This window comes from Pongo pygmaeus, chromosome 18, assembly GCF_028885625.2.
Source record: "Pongo pygmaeus isolate AG05252 chromosome 18, NHGRI_mPonPyg2-v2.0_pri, whole genome shotgun sequence".
NCBI classification, from domain to species: Eukaryota; Metazoa; Chordata; class Mammalia; order Primates; family Hominidae; genus Pongo; species Pongo pygmaeus.
In genome coordinates, this window is record NC_072391.2 from 49,548,058 (window position 1) to 49,571,017 (window position 22,960).

Genomic DNA, 22,960 nt, shown 5'->3' on the forward strand with positions numbered 1-22,960 from the left:
AACTTTTTCTATGTACATGTGTATGCCGTTTTGATAAGCTGTGACCACAATACAAAAGTAAACATTGTTCAATTCCCACCTATGAGTGAGAACATGCGGTGTTTGGTTTTTTGTCCTTGCGATAGTTTGCTGAGAATGATGGTTTCCAGTTTCATCCATGTCCCTACAAAGGACATGAACTCTTCATTTTTTATGGCTGCATAGTATTCCATGGTGTATATGTGCCACATTTTCTTAATCCAGTCTATCGTTGTTGGACATTTGGGTTGGTTCCAAGTCTTTGCCATTGTTGTGGGGTGGGGGGAGGGGGGAGGGATAGCATTAGGAGATACACCTAATGCTAAATGACGAGTTAATGGGTGCAGCACACCAACATGGCACATGTATACATATGTAACAAATCTGCACATTGTGCACATGTACCCTAAAACTTAAAGTATAATAATAAAAAAAAAGAAATGGAAAAAAAAAGCAAACAGAAACTAAAACACTTTAATCAGAAAAAAAGGAAGATAATGCAAGTGGTTAAAAGAGTCCGTTAACAAGTGTTAGAATATTAAATACATACATTTCCCATTTCTTAATAATTTCTGAATAATTACTGTGAAATCCTGGAGGAAAGTGTCACAAATATCAGAACACCACTCTCCCTTATATCACCGGCAATGTTCTCCTTCGTTGTTCCTACAATATTACGTTCTACTTGCAGGTGTCTTTCTGCAGATTGTGTGGATTTTATGTTATCTGTTCATCCCAATTATCTTTTTTTATTGGAATTCTACCACATTTGCTCATTTCTCCTAGAAAATCTGAACTATCTGTTCAGTCTTCCATGTTCTCTTGAAGTGTAACCACTGCTCACTGACATAACTTCCACCCCCAAACTACTGGTAGTTATGCCATCTAACTTATTCTAAATTTTCTTCTTCATATATGTCTTTCAGAATGCTTTTTTTTTTCTTTAGATGGAGTCTCGCTCTGTTGCCCAGGCTTGAGTGCAGTGGTGCCATCTCGGCTTACTGCAACCTCCACCTCCCAGGTTCAAGTGATTCTCCTTCCTTAGCCTCCTGAGTAGCTGAAATTACAGGCACACACCACCATACCCAGCTAATTTTTGTATTTTTAGTAGAGACGGGGTTTCACCATGTTGGTCAGGCTTGTCTCGAACTCCTGACCTCAAGTGATCTGCCAGCCTCGGCCTCCCAAAGTGCTGGGATTACAGGCATGCCCGCGCCTGGCCCAGAATGCTTTTTAAAAATCTTTCCATCTTATTTAAATCTAGATGTTTTAAAGCATCTACAGGCAAATTCCAGGGCACATTTAAGTGAAGTATTTTAATTCTGACTGTATAATACTAAATTAGTTAACTGGTATGGCCATGAAATGTGATCATCTGATTTATGCAGTTTTCTCATTAGCAGAGAGTTACTTTGCTCTCTTCGCTTCAATGCCTGTGAAAATCTGCACATATAGGTGCTCGATTGACTCACCCCACACCTAGAGCATTTTTCAGATGGCTTTCATGGCCAAACACAAGCATGTCTCCTTGGCTTCGTCAGCCCTTCCTGAATTCCATCTGCAATTTATGCCTTTATTATGGATCTTGTTGCTGGGGAGCTCCTGTTGATAGACAGCCAAGGTTCACTGTACTAAAAAGGAAGTTTTACTGTGTGTTTATTACTATGCGCCAGCATTTGTGCTAAGCTTAATATGCACTTTCTAATTTAATCCCCTAGATTGCTTTCTGCATTAGATACTAGTACTATACTCATTCTTAGACAGATAAGAATGATTCCCCAGGCCCTCAAGCTAGCTAGTGAATGCTTGACAGAAAACCTGGGCCCTAGAGAGCCATGGTATCTTCATGGTGGAGGCGTGTCCTGCCTGGCAGAGAGAGATGAATGAGACACTGGGATCTCCACTGCCATCATCTCCCTTTAACAAAATCAACTCCATTTCCATTTGTTTTATAAATTGAGGTTCCTCATAATATTTCATTACAAAAAAAAAAAAAAAAAAAAAAAAAAAACAAGGTTCTTTTGCAGGGTGACAGTATGGAAACCACTCCTGAAGAGTACTGGCGGTGGGGCCAAGGCCTTGCCAAAACTTAGAGTCATCCACATAGTCTTCAGATCCAAAAAGATGCCATCTCCCACGGACAAGATACCAAGGGCCTCTAGATTATTTTTAAAGTAACCTCTGACCCACATAATTGATGCATCAAAATGTGCTACCACTCACCACGGTTCACAGTTATCCCGTAATCACTTCCTATGAGTGAAGATTATAGTATAAGACGATGAATGGCTAAAGTGTCTCTTTGGAAATTCAAGCTCCTTTAAGGCCACCAATTATTAACAACTGCCTTGGGGAACTTGAGGATCCTCAACAGCTCCAATCATTTTCCATAAAAGTAACCTTTAAAAGATGTTACCCTTGATCTTAGGACTAACACATAAAAAGAGAAAGATGTCAACTCAGTATAAAAGTATTTATTGAGCCCCTACTACGTATCAGGCCAGAGAAGGCAATATATCAAACCTTCTATCTTTGAGAACCAGGAAATTACCATGTGATCATTTTACACATTAAACAAAATCCTGAATGGATGAACAAATTTACTACAACATAATGTAGGCCAGAATAATTTTTATATACTCCCACCAAAATTGCTCACAATTTTTCCCAGTAGTAATGACACAGTAAGGAAATGTATAACTATGAATATAGCCCAGAGAAATTTAATGTGCTTTTGTTAATATTACTTCTCACTTACAAAAATTAAGTCCTGAAATATTTACCAGTGATCATTTAAAGGCAAAGCAGCTATTGGGTTCTAAGAGATTGCCCACTATCATAACCAACAATAAGAGCTGAATGCTGGTAGCTTTCTCAACTCCTTTCACAATTACATTTTATATGTAATGTTCCTTTATATAGTTTCCTAAATTTGTCAGTATTTGGGAAAAACTCATTCTTTCTTCCTTGTCTCATTTTGTCTTCTAATTGGCGATATTAGATAAGAGTTTCTCAACCTGAGTGGTACTGACATTTGGGTCTGGATGATCCTTTGTTGGGGGAGGGGCATTCTGTACATTATAGAATATCTAGCAGCATCTCTGGCCTCTCCCACTAGATACCAGTAGCTGCCCCTCCCCTACCAGGTTGTGACAACCAAAATGTATCCAGACATGGGCAAATGTCAAAATCCCCTTCATTTGCAAATTACTGTATTAGACAAATATCATAAAAATCATCTTCTTGGGGGAGGCAGGTAGTGAACGTACAAAGCTTATGTTCTGTTCCTAAAAATAGAAAGCATCCACATAAACAAGATTCCAACTGTGATAAATATTGGGAAGAAAATAAATAGGTTATACAAAAAAGAGTTATTGGGAAAGGATGGCTACATTTGATTGGGTCAATAGGAAAGGCCTCTCAAAAAAGATAGTATTTGAGCTGATGCTGAAGGATGAGGAGAAGCCAACTGTGAAGTGAAGGGAAAAGCATGTCTCATGCAGAGGGAACAGCATGTGCAAGGTCTGAAGTGGGAGAGATCTTGACATGCTTGAGAAATGAAAAGGTGGACAGGAAAGCTGGGTGCAGGGTAGGCAAGGTAAAGGGTGAAATGCAATAGGCTTAGAGAGACTGGTCTCATTGTGTAAGGTGGGGAAATCATGGGATGTTTCCCTGAAGAGGTGACCTACTATGCTGAGGTATAAAGGGAAGTAGAAGCTAACCAAGCCAGGGCATCCCAGACAGAGATGAACATGTACCCAAACCTGGGGCATGGGCAAACATACTACCGATAAGGAAATGACAGTCCAGTGTGACTGGGCCAGGAAGAGCACAGCTGGCTGTGAGGCTGGAATGGCAAGTCATGGCCATAAAGTGACAAGGTTTATTGTCTGGGCCAGGAAGTCTGGATTATATTCACAGTGTAGAAGGCTGCCATTGAAAGTTTAAAGCATGGTGTATATCTAGTGGGACTATTCATTGCAATAAATATTAACTGACCATACCTCATGGACAACCAACCCATCTAAATCAATTGCGGACATTTCTATTTAGTTTAAATATAAATGTATAGCCTGCCACCTCAATCTGTGTTTCGAAGAATACCCAAAGATTAATATTTGCAGTCCCAGAAGGTCACTCAGAATGGGTGGGCCATGGATCTCATAAAATGCTCTCGCTAATAGGAGGGGCACTGCCTTCTATCTATTGGCCTATATGATTCATGCCTGTGGTGTTCAACAAAGCCTTCTGGTTTCTGTATGTCTTGGTGGGGGTAGGGGGTGCCTGGCGGAGGCTCGCCTCTCTCTCCACCTGATGAAAGAGCCTCTTTGTCTTTTTTAAACAGGAAAAATCCAATGAATGGATATTTTGGGTAGCAATCCCTCATTTTCTTAAATTGCCTGAAACCCAGTCTATTATTGAACATTAATCATTTGAGTGAACGGTTAAAATCTGAATAATATTATATTAATAAGGAAACTTTAGATCACTAACACAAATGAAAAATTAAAATCACTCATGGCCAATGGAATGCCAAATAAACACCAGGAAAAGAAAATAATACTGTTATAGCCAGTGTGGATACTGGGGCCTGCCTAAGGCTCTGGGCCTGAGTTCCGCTTTCTTTAACTTAAGAAGGCTAAAAGAAAGGTGTGAAAGACTTAATTAGCCCCAAACTGAGTCTTTCTCCTGGACTTAATCAAGATTAAAAGAGAATTGAAAGGTGAAAAACTTCCATACTGTGTAAGTCACTATGTTATAATATCATGTTTGTACTTCATATGAAGATATGTCTTAGTGTAGCAGGATATGAGAAGAGAATGGATAAAACTTGCTCTAATTTCCTTAAATGAGAAAACTCTACATATTTAAATCCTTTTCACTCATTTTTTCAGGCCTGGAGCAGTGCTACATTTATCTTTGTGCTGCACACTTAGTAGTACATAGTTATACATACTATGGTCTTGCTTTGTTTTGTTTCTTTTTGCAAATCTAAGATATAAGCTTTCACCCTGACATTTTATTGTAAATATTATACATTATTATTCTATATTATCTGTTTATACTTATTACAATGGCACTTACACTTGGGTTGATTTCATCATTAAAAATTTTTTAAATTCTAATATGCAAATGTGTTTAATGCATCTTCTATCTATACTTACACATAAATATTCTCCATAACGATCCAATATTAGGTTTTCAAAATAGAGCATAACATCCGATTAAGAAGCAACTAACCCAAATATATTAGAGTGTGACTAAATATATTTTCACTGTGCCAGTTTGTAATCAATATTTCTTGAGAAATGAAGAGATTAAACAATTATCAGCAATAAAAATTACTTTGTATTCATAAATATCAGAGTTAACTGCAAATAGGAAATGCAGGCCAGTAATTTTATGTTCAATTATTTAGTTATGTCTTATAGCAATGTTAAAATTTTATTTCCAGATTAACAACGATCAAATAGTTATGCATAGCTACTACTTTTGTAACTCCAATGGACCCTGACATAGTCATGCCAAAGGCATACCAATGATAATTACAGACCTGCATACCACCACCTTTATATTCATCAAAATATCTGCACTGAAATAGATCATTTTTACTTAATAACTACTCTCAGGGTTGTAATCAGACATACCTACCCATGAAAGTTTTGTAAAAAACAGTGTTCCCTAAAGTTAATTAATAGTTTCTTGGCAAAATAAAATTTTCAAGAGTTTATTATGAACACTTAATGGTAGTTTACTCATGTACCCTGTAACTGCCTTTGTTTTACCAAAGGGACAGCTCCATGCTTATTTTATTCAGTCCTAAGTTAAAATTTTAAAGAGCAATTCCACTTTTATAGCTGTTGATACTTCAAGCCCCCTCCCTTCCATTTTAACTTAGCAGTCTAAGTATGCTCTTAATAACAAGCAAATATCCTTTCATTGTCCTTTTATTCATTTATATGTTGAACAAATGAAATATTTATTGAAAGCCAAGTATATTCCAGGCCCAGAGATGACACCAAACAGACCCAAGGAGCACTTGCCTTCCTGGAGCTTCTATTCTGGTAGGGAGGAGACAGATGGGAAGCAAGCAAAGGAAACCATTGCAAAGGACGACAAGGGCTGTGAATAAAAGGAACAGGGGTAATGGTATACAGAGTAACTCTCACCTCTCCAAAAAATATTTGAGCCATCGTGTCAGTCTTATGTGGGAATCTAAGTGCTGTAAAAGGGTGTCTTTGCTGTCTCTGAACCATCACTAAGTACTACAATACTTAACTGTAGATGATCTAGGTTAAAAAGAAGATACAGGGAAATAAACCACAGCCAGCCTTCTCATAACACTTTCCTTTAAATGTTATAAACCAAACAATAATCATGTATCACACTGCACAAGGGCTAATTAGGTTTAGCAGAAGTTTGAAACACAGTCCTACTTTGACAGATGACCCTCAAGTTAACTCAGCCCTAAAGACAATTCCTATCTGTTCAGAGTCAGTAGTATGCACAGGCCAAGAATAAAGAATATTTATTTTAAGCTCAGTGTGGTACAAGGCTCTACAAAGAAGGCAGCTTGTAAAAGTGTCTGTGGCCTGCGTATTTTTGGCAGACAATTATCAAGGTATAGTAACAACTAAATTAAAGTTGGCTTTTGACAATAAGCTTTCAGGCAGCAGTCAGATTGAATCTCTATAATTCATTGAGGGTACACTGGTAGTCAAAAAAAAAAAAAAAAGAAACACAAAACAATTTCACAAACAGTATAATCAAGCTCTAATGATTAAAAACAGGCCAGGTGCAGTGGCTCATGCTTCTAATCACAGCAATTTGGGAGGCCAAGACAGGAGAACAGCTGGAAGCCAGGAATTCAAGACCAGCCTGGGCAACTGACAGCAAGGCCCTGTCTCTATAAAAATTTTAAAAACTAGCTGGACATGGTGGCACACACCTGTAGTCCCAACTACTCGAGAAGCTGAGGATCGCTTGAACACGGGAGTTCGAGACTGCAATGAGCTATGATCATACCACTGCACCTCAGCCTGAGTGACAGAGTGAGATCCTCTCTCTAAAAACTATGTAAAATTAAAAAAAAAAAAAAACAACAAACAATATACAGCACTTAGTAGGTGCTCAGTAAATATTCATTGAAGGTTAATATATGGTTTCAGTTTTATAATTTAGACTTCACGCAGATAGGTCTTATTCCATTCAATGTGTATTTTTGCCTAGGTAAGTTGTGACTTTTATATTGTTAATTTATAATAAAATAGTTTTTGACCATAACTTGACCAAAGTTATTCAATCTGTATGATAAATTTGTAAGCATTCAATTTGTATGAGAAATTGCTTGTCCCCCCCATGGCTAAATAGTCATCATCCTGTGGACTTTAGCTCCCCAGCCTCTATTGACAATGGCAATGAATGCGTTCATAACAATAATAAGGGCTTGTTTTAATAGAACGTTCCATGCATTAAACACATTAATGACCCATGAAATAACTGCTTTATCTGTAACACATTAAGCAACATTGCTAAAAATGTATTAATTGAAAGTCTGCTATTTTTCTTAACGTAAGATTTTTTTAAGTATAAAAATGGCATGAAAGTCATTTTCTTAAAAACAAATATAATAATTCAACTTCAAAATTACAGCCATGCCAAATGATGGTATAAAAACTTCTAAAATAAGCCTGGTAATTTTAGATGTAACATTTTGATAAATTGCCATTTTTCTATCAAAAATGATATCTGTCTGGATTATGACTTGAGTCTTATGAATATTTTAAAAGCTCATAATTTTCTTCTCTGCATAAGTGTCTCCTATAGGACCTTTTCCTCTCCTTTTCTCTTCCCTTTAACAGGTACGAATACTACCATACTCAAATACTTTCCTTACTTCCATCTTTTTCAATTTTCTAATACTCCGTTTGATATTGCTAGAGCACCACTATAGCATTCTCTATAAATATGTGTGATCACAATTAAATCCAAGGTAATATCAAACAGAAAATGCCAGTCCTCTAAACATGGAAATATAATATATGAAGAAAAGTATGTGAATTATCAGTGTGTTTTATAAATTCTCTTTTGGGGGGCATACAAAATAACAGACCAGAGACAATTATTTTACTGTCTGTTTCTTAGATATCAAAGAGAATTTTGAAATTCATCAAAGCTAACCTTCTGTTATGTACAACAGGCTAAGCTGAAAAGAATGTTAACAAGTTCAATTTTCATTCAATCAGCACTACTGCTCTCTGAAATGTTTCATTGCAGGAAAGAAATAAAAATAATCTATATGGTAATTATGAGGATGAATCCCCCAGTAACTTTCAGCTACATGAAAGGTCAGTTCTATTCAAGATATTTTATCAGTCCCCTGCACATACTCCTGTCCTGTCATTTTAAATCTGAACAGCATTTTATTTTCCCATTTACAGCTACCTGCAGAATTAAGTACTTAAGCCAAATAAGAAAAAAAAAAAGAAATGTTGAATGCTGGCAAAGGCTATAATAGCATAGAGATAAATCGTTCATCTGCTCTCTCTCAAGCCTCTAGGGCTGCAGATTTTTCTTCTCCTGGTGCACTGTGGGTATTCAAAACTTGTTCAACATGATTTCATTTCATTTCAGGCACTGCCTGAGAAAACTAAATTACAGAATCAATCATACAGAAGGTCAGAGTGAGACTTCATTACAAGTATTGCATGCTTGCATGAATATCTTTCATTTATGACTGACCCAATATGTCACAATAGCTGTCTAGTAAAAATAATCCACTTTCTGAAATTGATGTACTACTGATGTCAATGCTACTCAGCAGGCTGGGCAGATTATAGAGAAGTGTTAAAAAAAAAAAAACACAACCCTTTGGAACGCACATTGTAGATTTTTAGAATTGCAATCTTTTGTGGATTAAAGCAATTTCCAGATGATCATCTGAACTGACAATAACACTTAGAGGTAACAAATTTTTAACCAAAATATAATGTTGATTTTGACTTGCCAACCACATCCTGTTTTAAAATACACGTATTCACGACAAGCAAATCAAGGTTGTTCTTTGAAGTCACAAATGCATCGACATTCAATTTTTCAGCAATTCGCTTTTGAATACTGGGGCATTATTTGCATATTTTGAAATGTGAATGCTAATCACTGGACTCTTTTTAATCCCCCTTTTATGTTCCTGCCTTCTGTTTTTAAATATAATGGCATAAATTTAACGAAGATAAACATGTTGTGCTTGTTGCCAACAATAATGCAGCTAATCAGTAATGTGACAAACTGTCACTCTTTCTAAAGGAAAACTGATGAAGCTCTGAAGAAAAGCTGGTTCAATACATCAACAAGCTGGCTTTTCTTCTTATATGATAGTCTTAATTCACCATAGCAGTCCTTAACAGACAGCCATATTCATTTGGATAATAAAACTTCTTACTTGCATAAGGTATGAAATATCCAACACACACTGGGAAGCTGAATGCATGATGTATGAAGTATTATTTATTATTTTTCTGGTGACCTTCCTAAGGGAAATCTCTGAGGAGGCTTCTGTGGAGTGTTATGATGTAGCCAGCCAACTCAGTACCCGGAGGGAGATATAGAAGAACCCTGACATAACCAATTTTTAACCATGCCTCTGGCGATTCTGAATTCAAGTTTATAGGTGAACATGTCAGGTAGTACATAGAACAAAGCCAACGACACATTGTATTCATCATAATTCTGTCCTAGTACTTTTTATTTTTTCCAACATTTGTGATTTAAAATCCCATGACATTTCTTCAAGGTGAAATTCTACTAGCATTTTCAACAAGATTAGTTTGTTTCAAGCCAAAATAAATATCACTCAGGTTCAGCAAAACTTCAAAAAGGCACCAATAAATGTGATGAGGTCCATGTAAATACCATGACAACAGCCTGCACTTAGCTAAAGTACCTATACTTTTAAAAATCAATGAAATAATTCAACTGCTTTAGTGATTAGCCATACATTACAAAAGAAGCATTAAAAATTGAGTCCTCTTTCCCAATGCCAGTCCGTGAAAGCATTGTTCTTTAAGTGTATGTGAACATCATAATTATTTTATGATTCCATCTTTAGTTCTTTCCAATATAGTAAATTCAATTGACCATGAAATGAAATTTCATAGTCAAAATGCCTCCTTTACACTTTTTTATGGCAGCAATAACAGTTTTATAGCTTTAAGGCAAGGTAATTCATCAGATGTTTAATTTAAAGGCAGATTCTTATATTATTAATAAATATTTACCAATTTAATAAAGTACACATTTTAACATACATTTAAATATTTCTGCAACTTAAATGAGCCTCACTGAGCAACTATGAATGACGGTGAACCCTGGCAAGCTCCCTTGGTGACTAAACACACCCATTTTATTTTTATTCTTTTCTAAGCAAAACATTGCAAGCCTGGCTGTAGAAAAACAGAGAATAGAACCCTCCATTCCAGTGTCAAAGGTACAAAAATATAAGAAAGTCCCCAGGAAACAATTATTTGTGATGTCTAGTAACGTTTATGAATACTTAATGACTATTTCCTGACTGTTCACTGAATTCTTTTGACAAAAAAAAAAAAAAAGTAAAAAATAAAAACCCCGATGTTCAGCTCAAACACAAAAGATCACAGGCAAAGAAAATTATGTTGCTGCAATCCTATTTGGGAAAGTAATCTTATATTTCAGAGAGCACATTGAATCTTTGCACCACTAATCCACTACATATTTTGCAATCACATGTTGTTATCTGGGGAATTAACAATGTAGCCAATAAACATCACTGGCATGGTCCTAATGTGCAGAGAAATATGTAAACAAGCAAGAGGATTTGTTTTTTGTTATACCAACACATCTGTTTCATTTTATCAGGGTTTTAAAAAAAGCTCTATAAACTATTAATCTTGTTTTAAAAATGTCTACTTAGTACCTTACCTAGATAGACACAAATGCATTATATGCAATGATGGAAAAAAAAGAAAAATCCCAGCAGAAGAGTTTAAAATACTTAAGCAGATTTACTCTAGTGATTGCTGACTATAATTGCACACTAAGAAAAATAGAACCAAAATTATTGCATTAGTTATCTTGGCTCTCTGGAGTGCCTTAATCGATGTTTATGACAATAAATAACACAATTAGGTGTATTTCACACAATCGCTTGTTCTATATTTTTCTCTGCTGGTTATAAGCAATTATACTTTTTCCCTTTTTTGGTATCTCAGTTTGATATTTCATTTGCAGTAAGAATAAATCATGTATCGTAAGCATTATAATACTAAAAACTCAAAAGACCTAGGCACCTGATAAGGACTTCCATTTCTAAAATCTTGCCTGGGCAAACTTTCAACTCAAACACACCTTTGTGTTAAACCAACAGCAAGGGAAGATTGGCTACTTCCAAACCAATGAATTAGACTTTAAAAAAAAATCATTTTAAATCAACAGAATCTTTTTGGATCATCCTCTTTTTGGTTACTGTCAACCAACCCAATACCCTTTTGTTCAATACCAGGCAGCAATCCAGTACCTGCATGTAAATAGCACTAGGAACAATCCACTAGGAACAGGCAAGAGCACATTTCAGAACATGGACTCTCAGATCTTTACTATGATCTGTGCAAATGATAAAAAATAATTTAAGTAATAAATGTGGTGCCTACCATATGCAACCCACTGCTATGAAGCATGCCATCTTGTTCCACGAGATTTCTTGAGATTGTAATGGAAGGGAGGTCCAGGCTTTGAGGGGGAAACTGGGGTGTGAATTCACTTCCCTGGGAAGGCAATGGATCACTGAGGGCTTGAAAGGGTAGCAGTACATCCGGCATGCCTAGGGCAGGGTCTGACTCTGGAGGAGGCGTGATTGGTGGAATTTCGAATTCCTCGTCCCCAAGGCTTGGTGTGTGGAATGTCTGCTAAAAGGAAACAAAATATAGATATCTTCATATTCTGTTTCTATATCTTATTCCTCCGGGGAGGGAAAGAGAAAGACATTGCATGAAAACACTACACACATATCTAGGCCAAATATTTATTTCTCAAATGAAAACATCTTAAACACAGATTTCCATACATAAAGTTTTGCTGATCATTCTGATTAAAGATTTAAGTCTCATTATCATATGGTTTTAATGGAGTATCAGTATTAACAGTTTTTTAATGCCTACTTAATTAGCAACATCTGTCTTTGTTATTAGTTGGAGCGTATAACAAATTGCTACTTTACTGATATGTTAGTGAAACAGCTCAAACCGCTGACACTATCCACATGCTTTATAAAATGCTGATGATTTTGTGGCATGCACACACACACACACACACATACACCACACACACATTAATCCAGAGGTGAACATTACATATATTTACTTTCTGCCACAACATATAAAACAAGTAATATCAAATTTGTGGTTTGCTTTTTTAATTTCCTCATTGGTATATTCCCAAGTGCAATGCCTACTTCTATGGAAATTGTTACTGTGTGTAATACAATGTTTTATATAAGGATTATCATAGTTCATATTAAAAGATGCCAGCGCTTTTATTTAAACTACAAAGAGGATTATTTTCTTTTACATGAACATTTTAATATGTATTTATCTGAACATTTTCTACCAGTCTTCTACTTTTTAAAGATGATCTAGAGCGCATAGAGCTATAGTGATATAGAAATACTAACTAGATTTGATGCTGTTCTCTTACTTAGACAAGTATTATATCTCAAGACCTAAGTAAGTCTTAATGCATTGTTTTTCTTCACTGACACTGAGATTCTTTTTTTTTTTTTTTTTTTTGAGACAGAGTCTCGCTCTGTCGCCCAGGCTGGAGGGCAGTGGCGCCATCTCGGCTCACTGCAGGCTCTGCCTCCCGGATTCATGCCATTCTCCTGCCTCAGCCTCCCTAGTAGCTGGGACTACAGGCACCCGCCACCATACCCGGCTAATTTTTCAATTTTTTAGTAGAGATGGGGTTTCACCGTGTTAGCCAGGATGGTATCGATCTCCTGACCTTGTGATCCACCCACGTCGGCCTCCCAAAGTGCTGGGAATACAGGAGTGAGCCACCGTGCTCAGCCAATACTGAGATTCTTAAAGGCAGGGTTTTAAAATAGGGCCTCGTGATATAAATCAGTGTTGCTCCACCCAACCACACTAACCATTTTTGGGGGGAATTTTTTGGCGAGAGGTTCTGGGGGAGTGGCAAGGTCTAGGTTTTTTTTTGTTTCTTTTTTTGTTTTTTTTTGGTTTTTTTTTTGGTCAGGTGGAGGGTTTGGGGGACTACTCATATTTTTTATTCCTAGCTCAGAGAGTCAAACTTATAGTTCATTTATTATTAATAGTATTTGAAAGAATGAACTGGTGCAAGATAATTTGAGTCTGCTATTATCAGTTAAGAGGACTAATTAAGTGCTGAAAATCATCATTCTTCAAGCTATCAATCATGATATAACGTAATGACCACTTGAGGGAAAAGAAAAACTGAAGAAAAAAAAGCAACAAAAAACATTTCTTACATATAGAACCTGTCAAATGTTATTTGTATCTCACCAGAAAAAAAGAGGTCACGAGCTATGGCAGTCTATGGTGGGACAATTGAACATCTTGAGGTTCTTAGCAGGCTCAATATATGCAAAACATCATAGCAGAATAATACATTTGAATGCTAGACTAAAATATTGGATTTTCCGACACATGCATTCTAATAATGACCCCAAAAGCTGTCAGTTTCTAACTGTGGAACCCCTAGTTCCCAAACACAAAGGGATGAATTGGCCACAAACGTGGTTGGCTAATGAACATAACCCTATGGTTGCATTTGCCGTTATTTTGGCACTAATGTGGTCTAGTAACAGATGCAACTGTAATTTGTGACTCATTTGCTACCCCATTACTGCTTAATGAAATCTAACATATCACATTAACAATACGGATAAACACTCATTCTTGATATGTGGCATTTGGCTGTTTTCATTACCACTGTAATTAACACTTGAAATATTATTTCAATAAATATTTAAAGTACTTTAAAAATGGTCAGGGTAATCATGACACAGATAGAAAACATAAAGCAAATGTGTGAATTTCAAACTCAGAGTATCCTAGTCCCTGTAGTGTTATCTACAGGACAATATCCATGTGAAGGGAATTGGTCTCAGGCACAATTTAGACTTTACAGCATGTAAACCTAAAGACTTCCTGAATTAGTTTACACTCATTAAAATGCTAAAAAACCAAGTAAATTTACTTTCAATGCAGTGACTGGGAAATTAGGCACATGCTATAATGTAGCATTAACATTTACTTGGGCTTTATTTTTTGTTCAAGAAAAGATGTACAGAGAAATCATTACATAAGATTACTTCCAAAACTAACATAAAACATGTCTATGCTAAGCAGTCACAATTAGGAAGGTTTTTATTTTTGTTAAGGAACAGAGAGAGATGTCATATGCAATATGTCCCTATGGTATAATTTTTTTAACGACAAATTAATTTCAATTAAGCATATTACAATATCCTAACCTAATATAATAATCCAATGAAATAACCAAGAAACTGTTAAAATGTTAAACTACCTTTAAAGTCAGATAATATATTAAAATTAAGCTTTCCTTAGAGAAAAAAAGGAATCCAAAATGCTGGATATCTGAGATTATAAAAAAATAACCATATATGGCATCAACAACAACAAAAACAACAAAAAGACACACTGACTTTGGTAACTGTGCCATCTGACCAATATCAGATTAATCATTTGGAGTTTATGTGATTATTTTTTACAGAGATTGACTTTTCAACGTTTACCTTGAACATGTTAAAGTAGTATGTACATGGTTAAATACCATCTGTACTGAAATGTTCAAAACATTTGTTCCTTTTGATAAAAATGCAAATCTGGAGAACTGTTGTATCAACATATAACAGCCAATGTCTGACACGGTGAATTATCACAGCTGGAATTAAATTGTCTCTGAACAGCTGCTGGCAGTAGAGCTTTCATCAATGTTTGATTCAAATGTAGGGAAAAAAAATCCTACAGAATGAAACATCATGTTGTCCTTACAGATGGGGTTTGTGTTCATTATCACAAACAACACAGCAGCCAGTGCCAAACAATATTCCCTTATCTAAGCTGTCTTCTTGGTGAGAGATGATGGTCACTACAAAAAGGATTAATCTAGGAATACCCTTAATTCTTGATTCCCCATTTATTCTAATAATTTCTCAAAGTTAATTTCTTTCATAACACTTGCCTCCCTTTACCAAGATCATTTATGAAGCCACTATTATTTTCATTCTCTGGGGTCAAGCTAGTTCAGTTTCCTGTATTTGAATGTATCTGGAAAATGAGGACTTTATATTACGTGAACTGCAAGAGGAAATGTTCCATTTGGGCCAATTTCACTTCTGTTTGTTCTTGTTCTAAAATCTTAAATCTCACACAGTCTACCATTTTTAGGAAACCATGTTTTATCTAATCAAGATTGAGGTTTTTCTGGAGGGCAGGCCAATGAGACCAAACAGCAGCCCAAAATCAATAATAGGAAATGCAGTAAAAACAGAAGCAAGAAGACGATGCTTGTTTCATCTGCACCCGTAAACTGAGGACAGACCCAGAGACAATGAGGTGCTGCATTTAGATTCCATCACCCAGTTTCCCCAGCTGTGACCAAGTCTTGGAGCATGCCAGCCACTCATTCATTCATTCTATAAATATTTATTGAGCACCTACTACTGCCAGGCATTGTACTGGGCTGTGGGGATCTAGCAACAAATTACAACACTCATTTCACATCACCCCAAGCCCCAAGAAACTATAATATTCTTCTGTCGCATAGTTTCCCAAACCATGACAACTTAATGACACTTAATTATCCCTAGATATATGTGAAGTTAAACTATTTTCCATTAAAAAGTCACTTCTAGCCTGGTTTCTAAAAAAATGACCACTTACCTGCTTAGATACCAACACTGTATGTGTGTGTGTTTTAACATACATTCTTATATATTTACTTTTTGTTTGCATTATTTTTTAATCAAAAGATTGTATGAAGTTACTAACATTAGTAACAGTCTACAGACAAGTGATAAAAGACTTATCAGGTTTTCTTTTCCAATAAGCTTTTCTCATTTCTCCTCCAAAGTCGTTACCTTGTGCCACATAAGAGAGAGATAAATTTGATACTTTGTTTTTCCCTTCAAGCCTATTAAATTATCTCAATAACACAGAAAACAGGAACAAACACATTAAGACAGTCACCTACCTCACTGGCAGCGAAGAATGCATTGTTCGCCTCAGCCATATTCATATAGTTATTATTATTTCCAAACTGAAAGAAAACAGATTGTTTTACGTTAATATGTGGCATAATAAAGCATTCTGGCTGTGATTTGGAAAGAATGCTGGTGTTGCTAAATAAAAGAGAGTTTTATCAGCCCAAATGCAAAACATGACAAAGGTTTCAAGGCACTATGCTATACTGTCAGCTAGTTCCCTCAGAAAATAAAGCACAGAGTTAAGCTAACTCAATAATTCTATAAAATAGTTTTGTTTCTCATCAAGACTAACTGTGAAGGGAGAGGATTACAAACATTAAGCCAACTGGTCACCAGTGTGTGTTGCTTATTGACCTGGCATTTGTGAGAGGTGAGAGGGAAAAGAGTTTCCAAGAAAATCACCTTGACACATTTTAAAAGCACGTAAGGATTTTATAGCTTAGTTTTCAAGAACAGATGTCACAAGTGTGGGTAGGTTAAAATGTGAATTAAAGGGAATAAAATTCAATTCCCAGGACTCAAATTCTATTTTCTAGTGAATGGGGTGTGGCATGAATATAAATAAATTATAAGACTAAAGAATATTTTTAAAATCTCCAAACAGAGCTTAAAGCGATATCTATATCCATCAGAGCTGCTGAAAACAGTGATATTTAATCTGTCAATGTAACATTAAGTGCAAAGAGGTTTAAAAATAAGCGGGATCTCATGAACACAGCAATTTTTATTTCATTCCCTAACACAATGGGCCATTCATATCATCACAAATAAGGCCGTATCAGCATTTCAGACTTAAGCTCTTTACTTCTAGGGACCTGTTATCAAAATGTAAAACTTGGATTTTGGCAGAAATGTATTTTCAGGTTCAAATGGTCTAAATCGGCACATTTTGTTGCTTTAAACATTCCGTTATCAGTCTGGCAATATGGAAGTCTCTGTGAGTATAATAATCTACAGCTATATTATTTTCATGATTTTTAACTGGTAAAAGAATGTCCTTTTTATAAAGTGTATTATTTCCTTCCTTGAATGCATCAAATAAAACATAGGTTTGTTCTCCAAAGGGTGAAATGTATATATCTATTCTCTAATATAAATAAAGCTAGTAATTATTTAAAGACACAATTTTCCCAAGGAGAGCGAGAGATGGATGGATGGAGATAAACGGGTAGGTACATAGATAGATACACAGATAAATATTGATAATAAATAGAATATGGAGACAGATACATAGATATGGAAGACTCATATAATCCTCTTCCTCAATAAACTAACACTTATTTCTGGGGGGCTCTCAATCCCTGACTCTGAAGGACTTGCAACCAGAAGCAGGATTGACATGCTACACTTTATCATGTCAGGGATCCAAGAACTAAGCAGGATTTATACGAAAGACTCTAATGGTTCCAGAGTACCCCACAACAGCCAACACACCGAAATGCACATATGATGAGCCATCTGACAAGCTCTCACTGAGCACTCAGCTTCATTTAGGTAAATATCTTTATAAGGATTTCGGAAAAATGAACTGGCGCTTAAGAAAGACCTTTATCTGGTTTCTCTGAAGGCATGTGATATCAGAAACAAGTGCATGGCTGCACATGGGCACACACACACTCACACACATATTTTCCCTTGTTTTTCTACAATGTTAAATACATGCAAGAAAAAGTATTTTAAGTATTTTATTTTCTATCATGAAATTTTTGATGAATGAATGATGCTAGAGTTAAAATCTCAGGTCTCCATGCAAATGTTCCTTTTGGATATTTATGAGAACCTGGGCTCGAGATGAGTATTCCGTGCACCAGTCCTGGCCCCCCAAACCGCCTAACAGCCTCAACCTCAACGTTATTTAAATGTAGGTTTTGTTGGGAAATTAGAAATCCATTTAAAGCAAACAGCTCATTATCACAGAGTATTTTTTTTTAAGATTAAACTTACTTATTATCTAATAGCACCTAAAACAACAAAGAAAAATAAAATGGCTATTAAACTAAAGGCCTAAACAATTCAAAAAACAAATTAAGCTTAGAGTGAAATAAGAACTGGGTTAGAAATCCTCTTCTGAACAGTTAGTATGCGAATGTAATTACTGAAGAAACTACAGCTAATCAGCTGTGAATTGTATCCATTAATTAGTATTTGCCCTGGAGAAATGAGAAAAATCAGTAACAACGCTGGCACCGCAGTGCACACTGATGAGCGGAGCAGGCCACGCGGCGTTTAGTCAAGCAGGTGGCTCCAGTGGTCCAGGTAATTTGAAATGCTCTCACCTGAAGTACTGAGCTAGAATTACAAAGCACTCCTTGCATATCTTTTGTATCTATAGAAGGCCTTAATTAATGGCTTTTAATTTGGAAACACTTGCCAATCAGGCAGGAACAGTTATAAATCATTTCAAATAGAACTAAAGGTTTCTATTCTGTATTGGGTAAAACAGCCCCTCTACAAAGGGGGCTTTAAATATTGACTTGTTGCAGGCAATTGTCTTTCTCCTGCACAGGTACCTGGGACCCTAGTTCAGTGTGGCAAGGTAGTTAGATAATATACAGGACACCCAGTTAAATTTATTGAATAAACAGCAAATTTGCTTTAGTATAAGTATATCCTACGCACTATTTGGGGGTATACTTATATTAAAAGAACTATTCTTTATTTATCTGAGATTCAAATTTAATTGGGCACTGTGTATTTTTATTTGGTAAATCTGGCTACCCTACCATGGTGGTTAAACTAATCAGAATGAAAGGGTGGCATTTTCATTTGATTACCTTACCTAGTAATGCTAGCTTGATCTCATTTGTTTTATTTTAAAATGTGACCTATGAATCCTGCTTTAGTCATTTGTTGTAAGAACAGATCTGATTCTGAGAGAAAAAGTGCTCCTTTGGGGCAGGTCTCTAATATAATGACCTCAGAACAATTAACTTTAAGTGAATTGTGTACAATTAAATTTACTTTATGTTCTAAGAGGCAGTGACATCAGTAAACACATTATAGTACAAAACCCCACAGGTCCATGGGGAAGGGGCCTTAACTGTGTTCACTGACATCTCTCCCAGAACTAACAATGCCTGGAATATTATAAGCACTCTAGTATTTGTTGAAGGGAGAGAGGGAGAAAGGTTGATCACACATAAATCACCTAATCACCCACCTAACTGGAGTCATTTTCACTTACTTTTTAAAAAATGATAGTAATAAGTATTTAGCCCAGTGACACCCTCTACATACTTTATTTCATTTAGTTTTCCAAACTGAGACTAATCATAATCTATTTTCCCAACACCCAGTAAGATAATTATCATCCCTATTTTATGGATCAGTAGACTGAGGCTCCTAGGGTTCAAGTAACTTGCCCAAGGTTATAGATTCAACCACGGAAGTCTAGCCTCCTCCCTACCTAATGATCTCTGTCATTTACATTCCGGTATCTGTAAAAGCTTGAATATTTCACTCAGTGATCAATTCAGTTTTACTTTTTTATTTATTTTACTCAAAGTTAGAATTTCCCAGAGGCACTCAAGTCTAGTAAAATGCTCCTCAAGAAATGGTTCCATGGTCCAGTAAGTTTGGGAAAGGCTGACTTCCCTTTGATGAGTCACAATGCTTGCTATAAGGTTAAAGGCTCTGAGAAGTCCCACAGTTCCTTCATCCAACAAATATTTATGTGCCTATTATGTACAAGGGGCTGTGCTAGGCACTGGAGGCAATATGATGGAAAAGATGACAAGTTTTCTACTTGGATGAAGCTTACATTTTTCTTTAAGGGGGAGACAGGAAACAAACAAACAACAAGCTGTGGATCACTTCCTTTTGTTTCCCCTGCAATACCCTGTGAAAACACAGTTTGGGAAGGCTTGTTCTAAGCCCTTTATTGACAATATTATTTTATTTTCCCTGAATCTTTCTTAGGAAAGCTAATATCCTAATTTTACACCATGGTAAAATGTATTTGTTTTATTAATATGAATCAACTAAATAAGAATTTTTAATTATTCATTCTAAGTCACCTTAACTTGGTCTATTTCTAAACTTTCTAGATTATAACCCTCCACTGATGTTCCCTCAAAGATCCCCTACTCAACCATATATGGGGCCTTCTATGCAATTTCAAGAGTCAAAATAAAATATTCCAAATAAACTAAATGAATATCAGGTAAAGTAGTTAATTGTTCTAAAGGTCATATACAAACATTATTAAAGAAATCAGCCAATTCCAACTGTTTTAAAGACACATAAATGGTCACTGGGAATCAGGGGTATTTGGCATTTATGAGGCACACTGGAGGTGATAGGTCCTTTTCCATGCTGATAGGCTCTAATAGATGTGATCCCCAAAGATAGAGTCCCCAAAGATATCATTATAAAGCAGAACTAAATTACTCTGCGTTGAACTTCTGTATCTTAATAATTTCAAAAAGAACATCTTCATTGTACTTGGAGGTAGATTTGCTTTTGCTGCTTGATGAGTAATTATAGCTTGGGCAAATACAATCTGTGAAGGACGTCAATTAAAAAGGAGCACCGCAGGATTTTTTAGAAATTTATTAAGGACCATCGTGTTCGTGGCCTGTTTGACCGTGTGAAGTGCCAAAGTAAATTAATGTGGATTGTTAAGTCTAGCTAGTCCAGCAAAGGGGCTGGAAGAAAGTGGAACAGGCCAGACAAAAACCCATCTGTAATCACGAGACGAATACTTCAGCTTGATGCATCCACATAACATCATTTTCACTGAAATTATTTTGACACCCATGTGAAGAATTGTATAGGCTTCTAATAAAGCAGCATTAACTACAGGGTCTCAAACAGCTAAATGGCACAAACTTAATCCTAAAAAAAAAAGATAATCCTTCGAATTCTCTTTTCTTTTTCCCCCGTTAGATTTGTTAGCAGACACCATCCAACTTGATGCCTCACTATGGACATCAGTCAAGTCACTTACACAAATGAACTGTGCCATGATGGATCAAGTGTGCCAAGCACGGTCACATGCTGGCAGAGGCAGGACTGCAAAGTCCACACGCACGTGAAGGCTCGGTTAACTATCCCCTGGAAGAGAACTTAGGAGAGATCATCAAGGTTCAGCCATTTTCAGCATTAGTAATCTGTTTCAAGACACAAAGCCCAAAGGAGTGAAAACAAGCCAATATGGCGAATGATGATGAATACTGATGATTATAGTGGATGGGTCTGGAGCACCACATTAGGAAGCAAAGCATGACTTTGTGACTAAAGACCATCTACACCAAAGGTTGGAGGTTCAACAATACTTTAGAAACAAAACATTGCAAACAACAGGCTATAAGGTATAATATAGGCATCTATATATAATTATATATAGTTATATATACACACAAGCATATATGCACACAATTCTGCTAATTATGTACATACAATTATATAGATTTACACACACATACATATAATTACACACACACACGTCCACATGCTAAAACTCCTAGATGAGGATCCCCTGAGCACCACATTTATACATCCAACTGTCTACAGCCCTTCCAATTGGATGTCAGTAAACATCTTAGACCTATGTCCAAAACTGAATTCCTCATCTTCTCCTCAAAGCCTGCTCCACCCACAGTCTTTGATGGGGAAATGACTCACTTTTGGTGACTCAGGCCAAATATCATTCTTGAATCCTCTCTCTCTGTCTCCCTTCCTTCATCCAATCATCAGGAGATTCTGTTGGCTTATCTTTCCAACTGTACCCAAAATGGACCATGTGTGCCTGCCTCTCGGGATCCACCCAGGCCCAAGCCATTCATTTCCTCCTGGACCTCTGCAACTACCTTCCCAGCAAGTCCCTCTGGTTCTACCATACTTCCCAACAGACTATCCTCAACACAGAGACAAAGAGGCCTTTCGAAAATCTAAGTTTGGCCTGGGCAACATAGTGATACCCCATCTCTACTAAAAAAAAAAAAAAATTACAGGCATGATGGCACACGCCTGTAGTTTCAGCTACACAGGAGGCTGAGATGGGAGGATTGCTTAAGCCCAGGAGTTTGAGGCTGCAATAAGCTATGACTATGCCACTGCACTCTAGCCAGGGTGACAAAGTAAGACCCTGTCTCAAAAAAAAAAGAAGAAAGAGGAAAGAAAGAAAATGAAGGAAAGGAAGAAAGAAGGGAGGGAGAGAGGGACAGGGGAAAAGAAAAAGTAAGAGATGGAGGGAAGGAAGAAAAGAACTAAGGAAGGAGGGAAAGAAGGGAGGGAGGGAGTAAATCTAACTCGGACCCTGTCACTCTTCTGCTCAAAACTCTCCAATGGCTTCTGATTCATTCAAGGGAGATGCCCAATCCTTACAATTGCCCCATTTCTTCTTACCTTTTGGCCATCATCCTTCCCCTTGCTCACACTCCTCTAGCCTACTGGCTTCCTATTGTTCTTTCACCACCCCAGACATGTTCCCACCCCAGGGCCTTTGCACTGGCTGTTTCTTCTGTCTGGACTATTGTCCCTGTAAATGTTCCCAGGGTTCGTTCACTCCCTGCCTTTGGAGTCTTTTCTCAGATGTCACCTTCTCTCTGACTACCCTCCTCCACCTCCAACACTCTCTATCCCTCTTCCCCAAGTCTACTTTTTCCATGAATAGTTTTCAACATCAAACAATATCATTAC

The 22,960-nt window shown here is 36.6% G+C and overlaps 1 protein-coding gene across 7 annotated transcripts in view; it reads right to left on the minus strand.

Moving 5' to 3' along the window:
- The window catches only part of TOX3 (TOX high mobility group box family member 3), a 111,709-nt gene that overhangs the window by 16,130 nt on the left and 72,619 nt on the right, over positions 1-22,960 (minus strand). For 3 of the 7 annotated variants that reach the window (XM_054455180.2, XM_054455179.2, XM_063655120.1), the window contains 2 exons: positions 16,306-16,371; positions 11,703-11,957 (listed from right to left, as the gene is read on the minus strand). In XM_054455180.2, coding sequence (XP_054311155.2) covers positions 11,703-11,957; positions 16,306-16,371 — 321 coding nt within the window. Of the gene's footprint in view, positions 1-11,702; positions 11,958-16,305; positions 16,372-21,266; positions 21,444-22,960 lie in introns of those variants that run through there. The other 4 variants (XM_063655119.1, XM_063655118.1, XM_054455182.2 and 1 more) reach the window with 3 other exon arrangements.